The following is a 20,667-nucleotide window of genomic DNA, read 5'->3' as shown; positions in this document are numbered from 1 at the left end:
CTTAACTGGTGTCCATGGCTGACTTCTTAAGAGGACCAGGGATAGATTTCAGGGGGTCTATGAACTTAGAGGGGAAAATTTACAACTTCATTTATACCCACACCCCCCCAATAATCTCTAACTAGAATTTAGCATTTCCTTCAATTATTTAAAAACATTAATTCTGAGTAGAGGTCCAAAGGCTTCACTAGATTGCCAGAGGGGTCCCTGACTATCTTCGTAGTGGGTGAGAGAAAGGAAAGAGCATTTATATAGTGCCTACTATTTGCCAGGCACTGTGCTAAGTGTTTTACAGATGTTATCTTATTTGATCCTCACAACAATCCTGGGAGGTGGATGCTATTATCTCCATTTTAGAGTTGAGGCACTTAATAGAGGTTAAGTGAATTGCCCAGGGTCACACTGCTAGTAAGTGTATAAGTCTGGATTTGAACTCGGGTCTTTCTGATTCCAGGCCTAGATCCAGCCCATACCCTGTACCTGCCTCACTAGAAAAAAGAAAATGCAAAGGTATAGTGAGTAATGCCATTTTGAGATCACCAACTATGTATCATTTTTAACATCTTTAAAAAGTACTTTGATAATTTATCCTTAACTACCTTACTGAAAATTAACTAAACTGCTATTTTAAAATGTCACGTGAATAACAATACATAGAATCCATGGAATCTTGGAATCATACAAATACTATGATATATAGAATCATGGAATCCTAAAGCTAGAAGGGGTCTCATAGGACCTCCACTGGGATAGCAGCCTGGTATGTAGATGGATTCAGATTCTGAGGACCTGAGTTTGAATCTTTTCTCTTCCACTTAACCACTTGTATGACCTTGGGCAAGTCATTTAACCTCTTAGAACCTCATTTTACTCATATTTAGATGACAGATTTGGACTAGATGATCTCTTAGATCACTTTCAGGCTTGAGTTGATGGATGACTCTATGATCAAGAAGTTACACAGTCCAATAGCTTATCTTTCAACCATCTTGTTGAGACATTTGTCTATTCCATTTCTAACCCAATCCTAGGAAGCATATCAGTAAGCAGCTACAATAGATAAGGAACTGTGCTAGGCTTTGGAGATATAAGGACAAAGCAACAAAAAAAAGTCCTTTTCATAGCTCTGTAAAGGACCTTGGAGATCATCTGTTCTGGACTCTTAATTATACAAATGAGAAACTTTAGGCCTAGAGTGGTAAAAGACTCATTCAAGTTCATAAAGCCAGTCCAGGACAGAGTCAAGACTAGAATCTTGATCTCTTGACCACCAATGGAGTTCTCATTCCATTATCCCACCCTCACCTCCTAGAGAAAGAAAATGTGAAGAAATGGAGAGTAATGACATTTGGGGATGACCATCCATGTGCCATTTTGTAAAATGGGGATAGGATCAGCACCTTCCTTCTAAGGTTGTTATGAGGATGTTGTTCAGTTGTTTCAGTCATGTCTGATTCTTTGTGACCTCAATGGATTTTTCTTGGCAAAAATACTGGAATGGTTTGCTATTTCTATCTCCAGCTCATTTTACAGATGAGAAAACTGAGGCAAACAGGATTAAGTTGCTTGCCCAAGGTCACATGGCTAGTAAGTGTCTGAGGCTGGATTTGAACTCAGGTCTTCTTGACTCCAGTCAAGAAGTGCTCTATCCACTGTTCCACTATCCACTGCCTGTTATAAGTATGACATGAAATAATATTTGTAAAGGACTTTGCAAACCTTAAAGCACTTATATAAATGCTAAGTTTAAAAAAACTGTGTATCTGAGAAAACAGTCTTAAGAAACCCTTTTGGTTTACTACTATTGGTTTTTTCTTTCTTTTATTTCCTCAACAGTGGGGGTGGGGAGGAGAAAGGGGTAGGAGAGAGAGAAAATCATTTTTTGTTAATTGAAAATAAAATTTAATTTTAAAAAATGAAATCTTATTGTTCCACTTGATGATGTCTGTAATGAACTAAATGCTACTTCTGGATAATTTTGGATTTTTAATCTGATTGACTATATTTTAAGCCTTCCCATTGTATGGGTTGCTTCCCCTCCTTTACAATCTATTGTAATGAGGCAGAGCACAAGAATCCAAGACTACTGGAGACCCATGGTTTGTAGATACAGACACTTGGCTTCTCCAGGATGCTCACAGAAATATTCCAAATGTAGCAGTTTGCTAGTACTATTTTAGCTTTGTAAAATCCTCATTCTCTGCATGTTATCAGTAGAGAAATTGAAAGTCTAGAGCAGTGATCTCAAACTCAAATAGAAATGAGGCCACCAAACTATATATAAGGATCCCTGCTGGCCACACATTAACTTAGAAAAACACATATTACTATTATCTATGTTTTATTGTATTTTTATTTATTTTGTTAAATATTTTGCAATTACATTTTAATTTGTTTTGGGCTGCTCTTGGGAGTTTTGTGGGCTGCATGTGTCCCATGGGCCGTGTGTTAGATACTTCTAGTCTAGAGTATTTGAGGGAGATGATCCAATAACTGACAAAAGCAAGAACAGAATTCAATGTGGAATTTTTTTCCCTTTAAAATTCCGTGTTTTATGCATCCCAAACTACCTTTTTATATGGAAATCATCTCATTTTTTTTCTGGATCTCCTGAGCACTTTGTCTTTCTCCTGTGGTACTTTATACACTCCAGCTGGAATTATGTTTATTTATGGACATAACTTACATTTTCTCACTAGATAATAAGTTGTTTAAGGGTAGGAATCTTATGTATTTATCCACTTACCTATCCTATAATGGGGCAGCTAGATGGTGCAGTGGATAGAGCACTGGGTCTGAAATCAGGAAGACATTCCTGATTTCAAATCTGGCCTCAGACGCTTACTAGCTGTGTGATCCTGGGCAAGTCACTTAACCCTATTTGCCTCAGTTTCTTCATCTGTAAAATGAGCTGCAGAAGGAAATGGCAAACTACTGCAGTAGCTCTGCCAAGAAAACCCCAAACAGGGACATGAAGAATTGGACGTGCCTGAAAAAAGACTGAACAAAGAAAAAAAATCCCATAATACCTAGCACAGTGCTACATACAGTAGATACTCAATAAATGCTTATTGAATGAATGAAGAGTAGAGTATATTGACTCGATCCCTGGACCTCTGTCAGGGAAATAACTGGGAAATGGGGAATGTAGGTTATTGCCAAAAGGTCTTATCTGGAAATTTAGAGACAAATTGTGCTCTCAGATCTATTCAATGGACTAATATGAATATCCAAAACCTAAAATACCTTTAGTCAATTGCGTCAGCATTAGAGTGGCATACAAAATGTTCATCACTGATTTTTTTTGACAAGTCAGGTACAATGTAATAAGTTATCTATTACTTCCTTAAAACATTAATAGCTCAAAAATATTGACATGTGACATCATGACAGCACATTTTGCCAATACAGATTCAAACTTTGTGCTACTACTTGGGCAAGTTCAGAAAAACATTTTGGTATTTTTTCCCCCTTTAATGGTTTATCTTTTTTTTTTAATAGTATTTTATTTTGGCATTTTTTTTTAAAAAGGGCTCCTCAAGCTATTGAAAATCAGCATTGTCACAATCGCATGTCTCTATTTAGAAGGTTAAAAACAATAACTAAACACAAACAGGAAATGATCTCTAAAAAAAAAGATCAGTTGCATGTAAACAGATTAATTCCTCAAATAATCTAAATTAGAGTAGGAATAGGGAAAGGGGCTGGAACTGTGATTTCCTCAGTAGTGAGGAAACTTGATCTACTGATACAAGTTAGCATCTTCCCTGTAACTTAGAGTTTTAGACAGCCGCCTAGAATACTTGGAGGTTAAATGACTTGCCCAGGGTCACATAGCCAGTATGTGTCAGAGCGGGATTTGAATCCAGGTGTTCTTGACTTCGATGAGAGCTCTCTATCTATTATGCCATGTCATGAAAGGTCAAATATTTATAACAAATGATCATCTGCAACATTTCCATTCAAAAAGATGCAGATGCAAAATATAAGTACAATATGAGTACAATTTAGTTGTACCAGTGAGCACCACTGAGGTACATCAAAGCGTCCATTACTCAAGCCCACTAGCTGTGCAGAGGTCAAAGATAAGGCTTACAGCATAAAATTCCTTAGGCGGAACATAGAATCAAACAGTTAGAGCTAAAATGGACTTTGTGAAATTGCCCACAATGGTCACTAGATATTTATAAATGAAGAATGAGGTTCCTTTCAGTGAAGTGACTAACCCATGGTAACTCAGGGAATTAATGGCAGAACTAAAGCCGGAACCTAGGTTCGATTCAATTCAATAAGCATTTATCAAGCACCTACTATGTGCTAGGCACTGTGCTGGGAATATAAAGATAAAACAGTTCCTACTCTCAATGAGCTTCCATTCTGTCAAGGGGAATAATATACACAAAATATACACAAAAAGATTTTCAGAGAGGGCATCCATTGAAACTTCAGGGTAGTTTGTGAATAACAATAGTTCTGGAGGAAGGGTAGGGAAGAGTGGGAGATGTATATCAGAGAGATATGGATGTGTGTGAGGAGCTTGGGAGTAGCGGTCAGCAGCAGGAGCTTTGGCTTAGGCAGCCTACAATTCAGAATCACAGGGATTCTAAATGTAGTCACAGGGCAGTACATTATCCTTTCCTTCACATGTAGCAAAGGAAATTTTGGTTTGGTTACCAGTCCCTGAGAAAGAGTTGGAAGGAGGTGAAGATGGGTGTGGGAAGAGTCTTCTGATTCTTGGCCAATGATTTTCTTCCATCACACCTTACTCTGTATTTACAATCGGGGGAAAGGGGAGGATTCATAAAGACACTGAACCTGTGATTTAATTGACATAAGGAACTACTGCTATGGAAACACCTTCTAATGATGTAGAATGGAAATTCACCTGCAATTTACTGTCTTCTAAGACAGTTTCCTGGGGCCACTGAGGAATTAGGTGACTTGCCTTTACTCTCATAGTTAGTATGCTCAGAAGTAGGTCTTGAACCTATGTCATTGAACTCTAAATCTAGCCTTCTTTCTGTTGTACTTCGACGAATAGGTACTCCAGTCCAGTCTTCTTTCAGAAGGCTTCATACCAATGCCATGTTTCACCATAGCATTGCCACAGACCTCCATTACTGCCTAGAACTTTGATGCTACCAACAAAGAAGCTGATCCAATACTCCCTCCTTCTTTTTCCATTAGCCTTCCATTATCGTCAAGTGGTCAAGGTGGTGGGAACCACTACTCACATCAGGGCTCCTACCATAACATCTTCTCATCCCCTTTTCATCATCCCTAACAATTCCTTTCTCCCAAGTAGAGTATGAGCTTCTTGAGGGCAGGAACTGTATAATTTTTAATCATTGTATCTTTCAGCACTCAGCATGGTACCTGGAACATAGTAGGCACTCAATAAATATTTGTTGTATTTGATTTATTAAATTGAATTAATTGAACTACTAGAAATAGGCATTGAAGCATTAATGAGTATAACTCTCTCCCTAACTCAGTACTCAGGTAACTCCCAAATTCCCACCATAACTAAACATTTGGAAAAATAGATTTAACCAGAGTGCTCATGACTTCTAATAGTAGTCCTTTGATAGTTAGCCCTGGTTTGAAGTTAAAATCATGAAAAAAAATTAATGATTAAAATGGGGACATGATTAAGAAAGATAAGCCTAGAACATAGGTTAATACTAATAATTAATTTTAATAGGAGGGTAAGATACTTGTTAAACCATTATCTTCTCTTTTCTTTTTTTGGAGGCAGTCAAGGTTAAGTGACTTGCCTTGACCTCGTTCTTACCTTCTCCCTTTCCCCACCACTCCTATCTCCTGCCCAGATCAAGACAGAGAATTTTGTGGGATGTTAGATATCTGCTCTCCATAGGGGCCTGATTCTGAAAGGTGCATGCATCTTGTTAGAATGCTAATGAAAGTCTACTGATCACAATGCATACTAATCACATCCTGCTCAGTCCCTTCCTCAATCCCTGCCTTTTTGGCAAAGTCCTAAAGCAGGAATGACATGTCTGAAAAGGAAATGGATTTATTTTATTCCAAAGTATTTGGTGATTCCTCTACAGTATATGGGGGGGAAAATGATTCCACTAATAGATATAATGTCAGCTTTGGTGGATTAGATTTGCAGAAGTAAGTGACTTTATGGGAATGAGAACTACCATTAGGAAAGAAATTCAAGATCTTTAAAGAAAAAAAAGCTTTATAAAAATTTATACAATTCCCACTGGACTTATCATCTGATGATCTAGACTCATGCCCCAGCTCAAACACTTAGTGCCAGTGTGTCCCTGAAAAACCCAGTTAATCTCTCTGAGCCTCAATTTTCTTATATGTAAAATGGAGATAATAATGTTTACACTACTCTACCCTCACAGGGTTATTGTGTAGAAAACATTTTGTAAACTTTAAGGCACTTTAGACCTACAAGCTAATATTGTCATTATTCCTTTTACATGGAAAATTTTGGGGGGGAGTATTTGGAAAATAGAATCTTGAGAAATTTCCTAACTGTCAGAGTACTCTCAAAACCGATCTTCCTTATGCCAGCTAGGTGGCACAGTGGGTAGAGTACCAGACCCGGAGTCAGGAACACTTGAACTCAGAAAAAGACTTTGAACTCTGTGTGGTCCTGGGAAAGTCATTTAATCACTGTCTGCCACAGTTTTTTTCATCTGTAAAATGGGGATAATAAATAGCACCTACCTGATAGAACTGTTTCAAGTATCAAATGAAATAACCTTTGTAAAGTACTTTGTAAACCTTAAAGTGCTATAAAATTTCTAGGTATCATAATCATCATAGCTCCTGCCTGCTTTTCAGAGGCTTTTTTTCAATATCACTCTAACTTGATCCAGACAGATTTAAAACAACTTTTTAGGAATCATAAATTATAAAAAAATCTAAATATTTACTTGGGCAGGTAGGTGGCACAGCAGATAAAGTGCTGGGCCTGGAGTCAGGAAGACCCACCATCCTGAGCTCAAATCTGTCTCAGACACTTACTAGCTGTGTGATCCTAGCAAAGCACTTAACCCTGTTTGCCTCAGTTTCCTTATCTGTAAATGGAGCTAGAGGAGCAAATGGCAAACCACTCCAGTATCTTTGCCAAGAAAACCCCAAATGATGTTATGAAGTCAGATATAATGGAAATGACTGAACAGCAACAACAAAATGTTCATCATTCTAAATAAGAATATGATTTATCAGGCTAAGTCCCACTGAAAAAGTTCACCCCTGGTGAAGTCCAAAGAGCACTGAACTGGGGTTTAGAAGCCTGGGATTTTAGACCAAATGGCACCATTGTGTGAACCTACTTGTGCCTTGATTTCACCAACTGTAAAATGAGGGAGGTGGATGAGGTTCCTGCTAACTCTAAATTTCCAATGATTTTAAGTGGCTCTTGCTTTTGATTGATGTTCCTGCCCTGTTCTTATAAATCTATCTATCTGATAATCCAGTTGTCAAAAGTGGGCGATGGGCTACAGATAGCCTGGGCTGGGTTACTTCAACTCAGTCTATAAAGCTAAACTGGGATATTTATTTCTCAGACACTAACTAGCAGTCTAATCAGTAAAGCTGTTAAACTTGCAATAATATTTCACTGATGTGTACCCAAGCGTTACAAGTTATAAAATTTCCAATTTAATTTTACTGCATCCCTGAAGCTGTAGTAATTAGAAGACAAACTCACAGGGAAGAAGTTTATAGCTTCAGGGGAGAGAATTCTGAACCTGTCCTTCAGGTCACTCATGTCCTCAGGGTTTCCAGTTATGACAGCTGACTGTAGACCCAGGAACTTATTATAATATTTCACTAATTCGTCAGGCAGTTGAAGTGGGGAGACATAGATGACTTCCACATTGGCATCTAAAAACAATGGGTATAGCGTTAATTATTGGGAAAAAAGGTTAACAACGTTCCGAACCCTGGCATCTGACTGTCTCAAAGTAGTTTAAAATAAAGAACACTTCCGAAAGCTATGCAGAAGTTAATTTAGATTGGTTTCCCTTAACTCTTACCAATTTAACACACTTTCAGCTGTCTTAATATTTCTCTGACTATGCATTGAATAATAATAAAAATAAAGTAAAAATGGTTATTTTTGCAGGAGGAGGGATGTAAAGGACCATACAGCTATATGTTCCAATAACATTCAGGGATTTTGTTTTCCAAGTCCCAGACACATCAATGAGAATTACACATTACTTTAAGAATGTAACCCATTAACTTCAGTATATTATAAAACTGAGCTGTTAACTTTGGAAAGCTGATGAAACGGTAATTTCTTTTCTTTGTCTGGACTCAACAGGATCAATCCACATCAATGTCCTTTCCAAATAAATAGATTAACAGTTGGATGATTCCAGTAACAGTGATTATTCCAAAAATTCAATCATCTCCCTGCTTTATACCCTCCAATGGGGCATATGACTTAAATGGCACAGCTAATGATTCTTGGTTTATAAGATACTTTGCCTTAATTTGAATAATCTCATATTTTCCCCTACCAACTTGGTTAAAATTTGCATGTTGTGAGATACTTGGTACGGAAAGAGAAATGATAATTAAACATTCTATCCAACATGGTGTTGAAAACTCTTTGAGATTTCTCACTGCATGCTACAGCTGTCTTTAAGCAAGGCAGTAATAGCTGTGAATAGGCTAACCACGTAATTATCAGTCAATGGAGTTAGAATATTTTCTCAGTAAAAACTGGATCAAAGAAGGAAGTGGACACCCTGAGATGTATTGGCCAACTGAAAGCCCCATATGTTGTGTGAACTACCCCCTGACTATTCCAGCCTTCACTGATCTCCCTCTCTCCTCTGAACTTCTGTGTATATATGCATATATGTGTGTTTACCTATACACATGTATGTTTACCTATACACATATACATAAACATTTATATATATATGCATATATGCATGTATATCCACACATACATACACACACACCAGTTCTTTCTGTTGTGTTAATTTAATCTTCCAACAATAACACAAACTCCTTGTGAGCAAGCCTTATGTTTTTATATGTCTTCTTAATCCCCACAATGCCCAGCACAAGGCTAGGCATAGGTGCTTAAAAATATTTGTTGGTTCATTAAAGCTAGGGAGAGTGGAGGAAAGTTGAAAAATAGAAAGTCTTCCATGTTTAAAAGGATACTCATTGAGAAATCTTGTACTATTCTAGAACAAGATTTTTGTATCAAGATCATAAGAAATTGGGAGAGACTAAATAAGTTATGTAGGTTTAATGGTTTAATGACCAGCCTAGGAACTTTGTGTTCTATGTTTTCATGGACAGTACTATCTTACCAATGGCACTGGCAATGGCAAGCTAATGTGCCATAATGTTCTGAAAGCCCTCAAACACAAAAGAACAAGAAGCAATTAAAAATGCAGGAGAAATTCAAAGGGAAAAAAAACTTATGTGAATACATGAACTGTTGTTTTTTTTATTTTTAATAAAGGAATTTCCAGAATAAAACTCATGTGGGTGATTTTCACTTTTTTCCTTTTCTTCTAGAAAAGCAATTGAAGTTACACACTTACACGGAATCCATTCAGGCTGACCATAAAGCTATAAATGTTCAAAATTCATTGCCAGGTAATTTTGGAAAGTAATTAAGATGGAGATAATAGTTTCTTTGTTAGTCAATATTCAATATCACTTTCAGTTAGTCTCCCACTTATTAACCCTTCCCGCCAATTGAAAGCATTAACTATCTCGCTTTCTAATAGACATCAGCTGACCTCCACCAGTCAGTATTGGCATGACAGGTATTACCTATATTTACAGAATTCTCTTAGTGCCCTTCTTGACCCCACCCAACCCAAATAAGCTAAAAGATAGATGTTTTCATATTGAGGAGTCATGAAGAAAGTGATCTTTTCCAGATTTTCTAATGTTTTTTTTCCCCACCGTATTTTATATGAACAAGTACTTTTTCTTTTGATCTATTCTCTCTGAACATCTATGCATTCTTCCTGAAGGTGATGAATAGTAGAAATGCCATGTCAGGGTGATAGTCTAACAAGAAAAGGCTTCAATCAACTCTGTATACTCCCAGAGGTTACTCATAGCTAGAATAAGCTCCATGGCAGTCAAGGTCTCCAGTTGAACTACTTGAGATGGAAGCCAACATCCCCTTTACATAATTTCTGTGTGAAGAAAATCCTTTGTAAAAAGTTCTGTAGTAGGGGCTGCTAGGTGGCACAGTGGGATAGAGCATCTGCCCTGGAGTCAGGAGGACCTGAGTTCAAATCTGGCCTCAGATGCATAACACTCGCTAGCTGTGTGACTCTGGGTAAGTCATTTAACCCCAATTGCCTAAACCCCCCCCAAAAAATAAAAGTTCTGTAGTAGTGATTCAGTCTGTGTTGAAAGGTGGGGCAGCTAAGTGGTGCAGTGGGTAGAGCACCTGGCCTGGAGTCAGGAGGATCTTCCTGACTTCAAATCTGGCCTCAGACACTTACTAGCTGTGTGACTCTGGACAAGTCACTTAACCCTGTTTGACTCAGTTTCCTTATCGGTAAAATGAGCTGGAGAAGGAAATGTCAAACCACTCCAGCATCTTTGCCTAGAAAACTCCAAATGAGGTCATGAAGAGTCAGACATGACCGAACAGCAACAACAACATGAGAGGTACAGGAAAGGTTAATACTTGGGCTTCATGGGCTATAACTGGCCATTTAAAAAATCAAACAAATTAAACCAAAATCTATGCTGTATTACATTTGAGTAGTTTCCACTTAGTCAGATTTTTAGTTCCAATAGCTCAGAACTAACAAATCAATCTTAAGGTCTTTAAAATTCTGTATTGCAGCAAAGCAATATTAGTGCCTAGATAATAGATTAAAGCAATTATACTATTATTTTAGGACACTGTAAATTTCCAGAACTGATATATTTTTGTAACCAAATGGCATTTATGAAATAATAATGATGCTGAAATATATATGAATCATGTAAAGTATGTCATTCCAGGGAGCCGGCTAAGTTGGTCATTGATAAATTAAAATTCTTCATTATTTTGCTTAAAGAAGGACTTGGGAGGAACTATCTCACTAACAAAACTAAGGCATTCTTACTTGATAGCAAGCAAAGACTAGATATGCTGCATTTTTTTCTTTTCAAGGAGTTTTCTGCCTAGGTCCAGAAATTTTACGCAGTGTTCCTACCTGACACTTCGTACCTCCTATCCTTCATACCTAACTCATAACCCTGGGCTTTAGAAGGCATCACCCAAAGCTACTTCTCTCCAGTAAGTACAGGCATCTTTTTCACCTTTCCCTCGAAAATTGCTTATCTCTTTTCTTCCAAACTGTCCAGTAGAAAGAATGCAATGACCCAAAAAAGGTTTTGAACCTCTGGTTTTACAGACTCATTGTTCAAGCTGAGATTTGCGTTGTTAAGCAATTCATGCTTAGACCCTCTTTCTTACCTACTAATAATTGAAAGGTGTTTCTTTTTTTTTTTAATCTGACCCATCTTATTTAACTGGTTATTTTGCAGAGGGAGTCACAGTGCTATATTGTAGTACATTACATTAATCTCCAGGGTAATAGACTGCCATTGACACAAATAGAGAATTATGAGCTCATTGTAAGATTCAGAAGAAGAAAAAGCTCCTGGACTAGAGAGAAATGTTCCTTTAAATCCGGATGAAAGTTAATTTAAAGAACAAGCAATTGACTGTGGAATTTGTTTTTGTTTATTTTTGGTTAAAAAATTTTTATTGGAGTTAAGTTTACCATGAAACCTTCATCTTAAAAATAAAATATGCAATTTTTCTTTAAATTGAAAAATCCTGTTCATTTACAGATATATCTGTTAGAATTAGAATTAATTCTTATACTGCATTTTAAATTTGCAAAATACTGCACAAACGTTCACTAATTCATCCAAATGGACAATTTAGAAAGTTTGTATTTATGTGAAAGCATTTACTGTACCTAGTATGTCACACAGTCTTCCCAGCTGCAAGTTCTGTTGCATATGAAAATCAATGGCACTTTCTCGAACAGATTTGGCAAATCCTAAAAAATCACAAAGAAAGTGTAAAAATCTGGGAAGAGGTAGAGGCCAAAGCATTTACAAAAATTGCAAGAAATTCGTTGAGTCACAATACATGTTTCCAGGAAAATTATTTGATTTTATGTGAGACATCTTACAGAAATGATACAACCCGAAGAATGAAGTCCATGCCCCTTGGAAAATGAAACATTTTGAAATACGTACCAAGGGACTGATTCTGTAAACAGAAAAGTTCGCCCTTTTTTTTTGGTCTTTGTTTTTTAAATAATAGTAATAAAGCTGCCAGGATCCAGGGTCATGAAAACATAGAGAAAATTTCTGACACTTGTCTGAATGTTTAAAATAAGATGTGGTATGCATAGACTGAGATTTCAAAAACTGGATCACTGGGCTTTGAAAAACATGTATCTCTTCTATCGTTGCATTTTGAAAACCTTTCCTAGATTCATACTGAACTGACAGCCAGATTTCAGGTAAACCTCTTGCTGACAGGTACGTGGATTTACTAATACTAAGCAATAAAGAAATATGCTTTTGGACTTAGCTAGAAAAACTCCCAGCCTTTGAAAAGCAAAAAGGTGAAAACAGCTACTTTGTCAGTACTAAGGAAAAGCCCTCTGAGAATACTTCTGCTTTAGTTTTCAGTTCCTCCAGTTGGTGCTATTGGAAATAATACAGGAGTAAAAATCCTATGGGTCACAATGGTCCAACCCTTTACTGATACCAATAAAAATGGCAGAAATATTTTCTTCCTGCTTTTAGGTGATTCCAAGAACATGGATCAAAAAGCTAAATTAGAAGGCAAAAATACATGAGTAGGCAGAACTACTTCTGCATGTGAGTGATTCAACATTTGTGGGCACAACTTTTTATTATTAAACAGCTTTTCACATTTAGAAGAGACACTTCAATGCCTCCTTGTGGTTACTGAGTCCAAACACATGTCCCAAATTAAAATACTACAGATTAAGTGACTTAATATTACTAAATCTGTAAGGTGTTCCCAAGATTCTTTTTTTTAAATGTAAGGACACCTACAATTCCATTTTTAAACTTTTTCAGATAAAAATGACTATGGTCACTGGCTCCTTGCATTTATATCAGTGTTTAAGCACTAGACAGAATTTTGAAATTAAGTAAATTTATAGTTTGTTATTTTAATCTTTTGCTGCTATGCCTACAAATTTAAGAAATGAAAATGGCAGCAGGGAGTAAGAGAACAGACTGAACGGTTTATGAAAAAGTCTTACTTCTCAAATAATGTGGAAATACAAATGACGTGTAAAATTGGAAAGGCATATGCTAAAAAGAAAACCGTATTAAAGAGCTCCGAATTCTACCACCAGATATGTATGGATTACAGCAACGTAACTACTCGGACATGTCTCCAGGCTAAATCTCACAGAGTCACAGAATCTGAGATTTGGAATGGATCTCTGCGGCCAGCTACTCCGGTCTACACACCAAAAGAGCTCCCACTGTCACATGCCCAAAGAGTGGCCAACCAACACCTGCCTGTACACTTCAGAGGAAGATGAACCCACCACCTCTCGAGGGAACCCATTCCTCTTTCAGACAGCTCCAACTGGTAGAAAGTTTTTTCCTGACATGATGCCTACATTATGCTTTCTTCAATTTCTGCCTGCGGCTCCTGGTTTAGGCTTCTGGGGCCAAGTACACTGAATCTGATCCCTCTTCCACAAGAAAGTCCTTCAAATACTTGAAGACAGACATCATGGCTCCCAAGTCTTGTTTTCTGCAGGCTAAACACACCCAGTTGTTTCAACCAGTCCTGTTTTGTCATAAACTCAAGGCCCTTTGCCATCCTGATTGACCTTGTCTCTTCTGGATACTCTCCAGCTTATCAGTGTTCAAAAAGAGGTTTAGAACATTGGGTAAGCATCATGGCACAATGAAATGAACACCAACTCTGGAGCCAAGAGAGCCAGGTTCAATCCTACCTTTAACACTCACTAAGGCATCATAACCTGGAGCAAACCACTTCACCTCCCCTTGGGCCTCAGTTTCTTACCTAAAATGAGGAGGCTGAACTAAATGGCTTTTGGGGTTCCTTACAGTTCTAGATATTATGACTGTAGATGAGGAAAGATTGTGTGTACATGGAGGGGCGAGGAAGGAGATGCTGAAAGAACCAAGAATGTCTCAGAACATGTTTGAAAACATTCTTCAAATGCAATTTCTTTTAAAAATAAAGATAAAATCAGATTGTTTGCCATCTTGGAGAGAGGAAAGGAAGAGAGAAAAAAATTGGAACTCAAAATCTTATAAAAGTGAATGTTGAAAATTGTCTTTACGTGTAATGGGAAAAATAAAATACTATTTACATTTTTTAAAAAAAGAAAAAAGTTTTTAAAAAAGTCTCATTAAAAAGACATCAATTTATAATATAAAAGATGGCTGATCACTTTGTTGCCAAATGTGCATCTTATGACTGAATAAGTCTGTTTGGATTATGTAGTTGGTGGCTGGTTTTTCCAATAAAATGCATGCTAACCATGATAATGGTTTAAGGATATAGGTGGTATCATGCCTGCAATACATAATTCTCTCTGTGATAGACCTCATCACTCAATTATTAACCCCCCACAAACCCATGTCAGACACTAGCTATGTGACCTGGACAAATCACTTAACCCTCTTTGCCTCAGTTTCCTCATCTGTAAAATGAACTGGAGAAAGAAATAGGAAACCACTCCAGTATCTTTGCCAAGAAAACCCCAAATGGAGTCATGAAACATCCGTCACGACGTAAATGACTGAACGACAACGAAAAACAAACCCATGAATCAGATGGCTGCTTTCTAAGAACACAGATGCCCAGCACATAGTATGTGCTTATCAAATGTTCACTGATTGATTGGTTACTTGTCCTGACTCTTAAGTACACTCCACTGTACTTTCTATCACACAGTATTGGCCTTCTACAGACAGGCCCAGGAACAACAGATTGATCAAGCTTCCTTGGCGTTGGTGTTGGCGCTTTCACCTGCCTGGGTTACTCTCCTCCTCTTCGCACATTCTTTGGCTCCTGTCCACTTGCTTCAGGTTTTGAAAGGCCTCCCCTCCTCCTCTTGAGATATCTCTCTGGATCCCTTCTTGCCTACCTGTCTATTTCACTGCTGACTCCTGGACTCCTCTGTCTTCTTCTTGTTGTTGTATATGTCCTCAGAACTGTAACTTGGAATTTCTAAATCTGGGACGAGGGGTTGGGGAGATAGCAGGTGGCGTGGCAATGATGATACAGAGGACAAGCCCTATTGCAGCCTCACTGAGAGAGGAATGACCCACCTGTAGGAGACAATGGCCCTTGTCCCCTAGGCAGGATCCGAGGGAGGGGAGGCACAGAGACAGGACCCTCAAGATTGCAGCCTAAAGGCAGTAACTGTATGTGGTTCACTGAACAGAAGCATGCTCCCCTATGAAAGGAGCATACCTGCCCTGTTTTCTGCTCCTGTTTCTGTACTTCAGCAAGTGTGTCAAAAATGGACAAAAGTCACCCAAGAAGACAGGCATATTAACTACTCCAAGCCTCATAATGCCAATTGTGACCTACACAGTGCATAAGGGGACTTGATCATCACAGTATCTATTTTTATCTCTCCCTATAAAAAGATTTTTTAAAAAGTTTCTGTTATAAGCTTAATAATCATCAGCAAAGACAAGGCAAAGTATGCAAATAGGTAGTAAAATCTTACCTAAAACCCTTAGCATTTAACTAAATGAATGAACAATTAACAAAAAAGAAATGCATTTGAGTCAGGGGAAGATTTGGCAGTTCAAGTAGACTTTTGACCCCCAAAAACTTAGATACCTTTGGTGAAATGCTGCTGCCTGAGAGATCTCAGCACAAACCCGCAGTCTCTGCTTATGTGAGCTGATATAAATCTGTTTGAGGCAAAATACTTGGCATGGTCAGTAAATTGTGGATACTGTGATCTCCCTTGCCAGCATAAGTGATCCAAACACCAGAACTAAAAATGAGAATTTTAAAGTTCCCCTCCCCAAGTCCAAGGTCAAGTGAACATGGATCATCCTTCCTTTTCATAGGAATAAAGGAAGAAAAATTAAAGGATATCACCTGTATTTACATGCACTTAATGTTTAATTTCCTGGGGCAAGAGGTAGGAAAAAAAAGAGAGAGAGAGAAGGCTGTATTCCTTCTATCACCTCCCCTGCCTTTTTTTTGTAAATTTTTTTTTATTTTAAACTTAAATACAAAATGAGAAAACAAAAAAAATTGCCATGTGCACAGCGGACCATAAGAGTGGATTCAGTATAAAACAATAAATTTCCGTTTCAAAAAAACCTGTATAATAAATACTATAGTTTTCAAACCTGCCCAGTTTTTCTTTGCTTCCTTCCTGGTTTTCTTTTGTTCTCTGCTGTGCACTTTTTACTTTATTTATTCTCCTCCTTCCCCTACTCCCTAAAGAAGGCTACAAGTGAGTGTGAATATATATACATATACATAGATATCTATAAACACACATGTATGTACATATATTCACTCATACACACATATGTAAGACCGCATTGTACTTATTTCCACCTGTCATCTGTTTCTCTGAAGGTGGATAGCACCTTCCTTCCTAGGTCCAAGCCTTTTCATATTTTTCTAAATCAACCAGCTCATCATTTCCTACACCACAGCAATATTCCAACCCAATTACAGCCTATCTGAGAGACTGTCTATGAAAGTTTTCCCTCAATTCTCTTCATTCTTTCTGTTCTTGTCTACATGGGTTTTATTTATACAAGAAAATTTTAATTTAAAATAATTGAAATTGTCCCTTTTACAATGTAATAGTGCTTTCCCTTATAATATAGTTTAAGGTCTGATCCTGCTGAATCTACTTCCTTTTATATCTTTTTTCCTGGTTTCTTTGAAGCTCCTGACCCTTTTGCTCTTCCAAATGAATTTCGCTATTATTTTTTCTAACTCAGTAAAATAATTTTTTAGTAATTTAATTGGGATGACATTGAATAAGTAGGCTAGGTAAAATTGTCATTTAAAAATTATATTGGATTTACCTACCCATGAACAATAAATATTACTTCAATTATTTAGATCTGAGTTTATTTGTATGAAAAGTGTTTTACATGTATATTCATATAGTTCCTATGTCTGTTTTGGCAGGCATACCCTCAGGCATTTTATATTGTCAGCGTATTTTAAATGGTCTAATATAATATTGAATAATATTGATGACACATAGTGTAGTTTCTTTATTTTCCACTTTTGATTAAATCTATTTTAATCTTAACTGTGAGATCATGATTACTATCCCTGCTTTTTTTATATAATAAATTCTACTCCTGTCCTTTATTTTATCTTTGTGTATATCTCTCATTTTCATAATGTCTCCTGAAAGCAAAATATTTTTTAATTCAAATTTTTAATGTGCTATCCATTTCTGTTTTGTGGGTAAATTCATCCCACTGACACTCTAAGCTACAATCACTTGTGTATTTTCCCCCTTCCTATTTTTCCTCACTCCCTCTCTCTCACCCTATTTATCCTATCCCTCCTCACTCCTCTGCTTCACTTCTACCTGCTACCCTGCCCTATTTCTTAACCTACTCACTCTCTAAAAGTCCCTCCCTTGTTCTCTCCCCCAACCCTATACCCTTGCCCTCTTATTTATTTCTGAATTTAGACTTGTATACATACACACACACACAAACATACATACATTATATATATATACATATATACATACTATATATATACATATATATACACACACACATATATATATTTCCCTTTTTAACCCATTCCCGATGAAAGTAAGGTTCCAGCACTACCAGCCCTTTCCCCACTAGCTTCTTCTGTATCGAGTTTTCCTTTTATGCCTCATTTGTATGAGACAATTACTCCTTTTTATCACTCCCTACAGTTTTATTTTTTTAAAATCACCCCATGATACCCAGCTCAGTCCAAGTCTTTCTTTCAAACTACCCCAAAAATGATGACAATCATAAGAGTACTTACTGCTAATATTTTCACACATACAAAGTAAACAATTTGACCTTATTGAGTCCCTTATAATTGGTCTTTAATATTTACCTTATATTTCTCCAAGATGTTATATGTCAAAATTTCCCTTAAGTTCTGGGGTTTTTGTCACAAAAATGTGAACGTCTTTCAGTTCATTAAATGTCCATTTTTTTTCATTCAGGATTATACTTAACTTTGCTGGGTGAGTTACCCTTGGTAGTAAACTCAGCTCTTTTGCTCTATGGAATATAATATTCCAAGACCTACGGTTCTTCAATGTAGTAGCTGTCCTTATATCCCTTTTAACCATTTTTTTTCAATTGGTACTAAAATTGTAACCGTACTGAGAGAGAGCAGAATAAAATTTCCTTCCCCCAATTTCTACTACCCCAAACCAAATCAGATGTTAAAGGGTGAGGCGAACTGAGAGGGGAGACAAATAATTGGAGGTTTAATTGGCTGATAGCTGCCTAACGTACCTAGTAACAACATTAGAGCCATATAATTGGCACATCTCTTTTAATGCTGATACATTAAAGGATGCCACAGAGTTTAAATGCAGCAAGAAGGCTGAATCCAAAGAAAGGAACACAGAGGTTAAAGGGAGATGTGGGAGGAACCAGGCCAACCATACCAGAAATGGAAAGAGTTAGTTAAGGTGATGACACCATGACTGTTTACTCTAAAGACCTCTTGTTCTCCAACTAAAATGCTCAATCCCCTGTGGCAGTCTTGCTTATTTGACTACTTAAAATAGAATACAGTATAATCTGTGAACCATAGCAGGTTACTTTATACTGATCATTATGGGAAAAATTATAAGATACCTAGAATATCATTATTATGGAAAAAATTATAAAAGACTATAATGTTAAATTAGGAGATCTTCCTTGAAAAGAGTCATTCTCTCATCTTTTCAGATGATTTCAAGGCCAGTTTATTTAACCTAATAAGCATCACCTCCCCACCCACCTCCTAATTCAATAAGACTGAAAAAAAAAGACACTGCTTGAATACTTTAACAGGCAAATCGATTCTCCTTTCTAGAGATGTCACTGTTCATTTCATGAGATTATTAATGATCATAAATGCACTAACAAACCAAAGAAATTCCTTAGTTTAAAATAAACTGCAGGAATCATGAATAAGAAAAGTCCCTATTATATGCCAAAGTATTTATAGCAGCACTTTTTGTGATAGCAAAGAACTGGAAACAACCATCGACTGGGAAATGACTAAACAAACTGTGGCATATGAATATAATAGAATATGCCTGCACTAAAGGACACAATGTATGGTATGACTACAGAGAAGTATGGAAATAACTACATGAACTGATGCGAAGTGAAGTCAGCAGAGCTAAGAAAACACGACACACAACAACCATATCAGTGGAAATGGAAAGGATAACCACATACAAAAAAAAAATCAGAAGTGGATGTTTGTAAAATTATAAAGATCATGCATAATTCAAACGAAGAGATATGAAAGGACACTCCTAACCCATCCCTTTGTTGAGGTGGGGAGTCCACAGGTGTTATAGAGTTCACATATTTTCAGACTTTTCAATGTATTAATCAGTTGTGCTGGTTTTTTTCTCTTTTTTTCTTTTTTGGTCTTTAAAAAGTTTTATTTGTTATACAGAATGGCTCTTGGAAGGAAGGAAAAGGATCCTGGGGAAAACTCTAATGATATAAAACCCCCCAAAAATCAATACAATTTATTAAAAGTAAATAAAATAAACTGTAGGGATGTCATGAAAGGGTGACCATCCTTTCCAAGATCTGGCACCATTTTTGTGCATGCAATTATCTCTGTGTGTGCAAAAATGCATGATCAAATAGCCAACGGCCCGCAACTGCAACAGAATCTGCAGTGACCAGTTACTTGCCTTTCATTTTGAGGGTTCACAAACAAACCATTGCAGTAGCAATTAGCTGACTGCAGAGGAAATTATTGGTGAACATAACTCTAAAAGATGATTAACTGTCAAATTTTTCACAGGCCAAAAAGAAGGGATAGAGAAGGATGAGACGTAGTAAATGCCTTCTTGAACTTCCCCTTTTTTGGGGGGAGTGGGGCTGTGAGCAAAGAGCAGAATCCAATCTTAATTGTCTCAATTTTGGGAACAGAAACGTTGTATTGAGTCGATTTTTTTTGCAGTGTAGCAATATGTTTGGGGGGGGGCGGTGCTTGGCCACTTGACTCCCACTTCCATTCTCTTGAATTGAACAGGTAAGTCCCTTGGACAAAAGAAGTTCTATTGTGCATGGCTGAAATCCATTCAAGCTGCTCCTAGAGGGAAATTATGCTCAAGGTTTAAAAAAAAAAAGCATTGAATAATAGTAAAAGTGTAGGATCATGGCTGCCATGTTATTTAATATAATTTAGTGTGCTCAAATTATTTTATAAAATCTAAATCAAAGGTTATTGAATGAGGATTATTTGATCAAAGGCCTGTTTAGGCTGAGTGAAAATATGTAATTAGGCTTTTAAAAATGCGCAATTAAGAAAAAAACAGAGCTTGTTTTGATCTCTTAGATAAATATGTAATTAGCAGCTTTTCCTTTAAAATGAATTGTATGCTTTCCATAGAC

General features: G+C 37.0%; 1 protein-coding gene across 1 annotated transcript in view; it reads right to left on the bottom strand.

The window, feature by feature from the left end:
* IQCH (IQ motif containing H) overlaps positions 1-20,667 on the bottom strand; it is a 257,567-nt gene that overhangs the window by 123,121 nt on the left and 113,779 nt on the right. The window contains exons 10-11 of the mRNA XM_027851991.1: positions 11,970-12,053; positions 7,703-7,878 (exon numbers count right to left, since the gene is read on the bottom strand). Of these exons, the coding sequence (XP_027707792.1) occupies positions 7,703-7,878; positions 11,970-12,053 (260 nt within the window). The remainder of the gene's footprint in view (positions 1-7,702; positions 7,879-11,969; positions 12,054-20,667) is intronic.

The sequence above is a fragment of the Vombatus ursinus genome, unplaced genomic scaffold, assembly GCF_900497805.2.
Source record: "Vombatus ursinus unplaced genomic scaffold, bare-nosed wombat genome assembly UNPS02009205.1, whole genome shotgun sequence".
Lineage (NCBI taxonomy): Eukaryota > Metazoa > Chordata > Mammalia > Diprotodontia > Vombatidae > Vombatus > Vombatus ursinus.
Note: the sequence above shows the minus strand (reverse complement) of the source record. Positions and strands in the feature narration are given on the sequence as shown.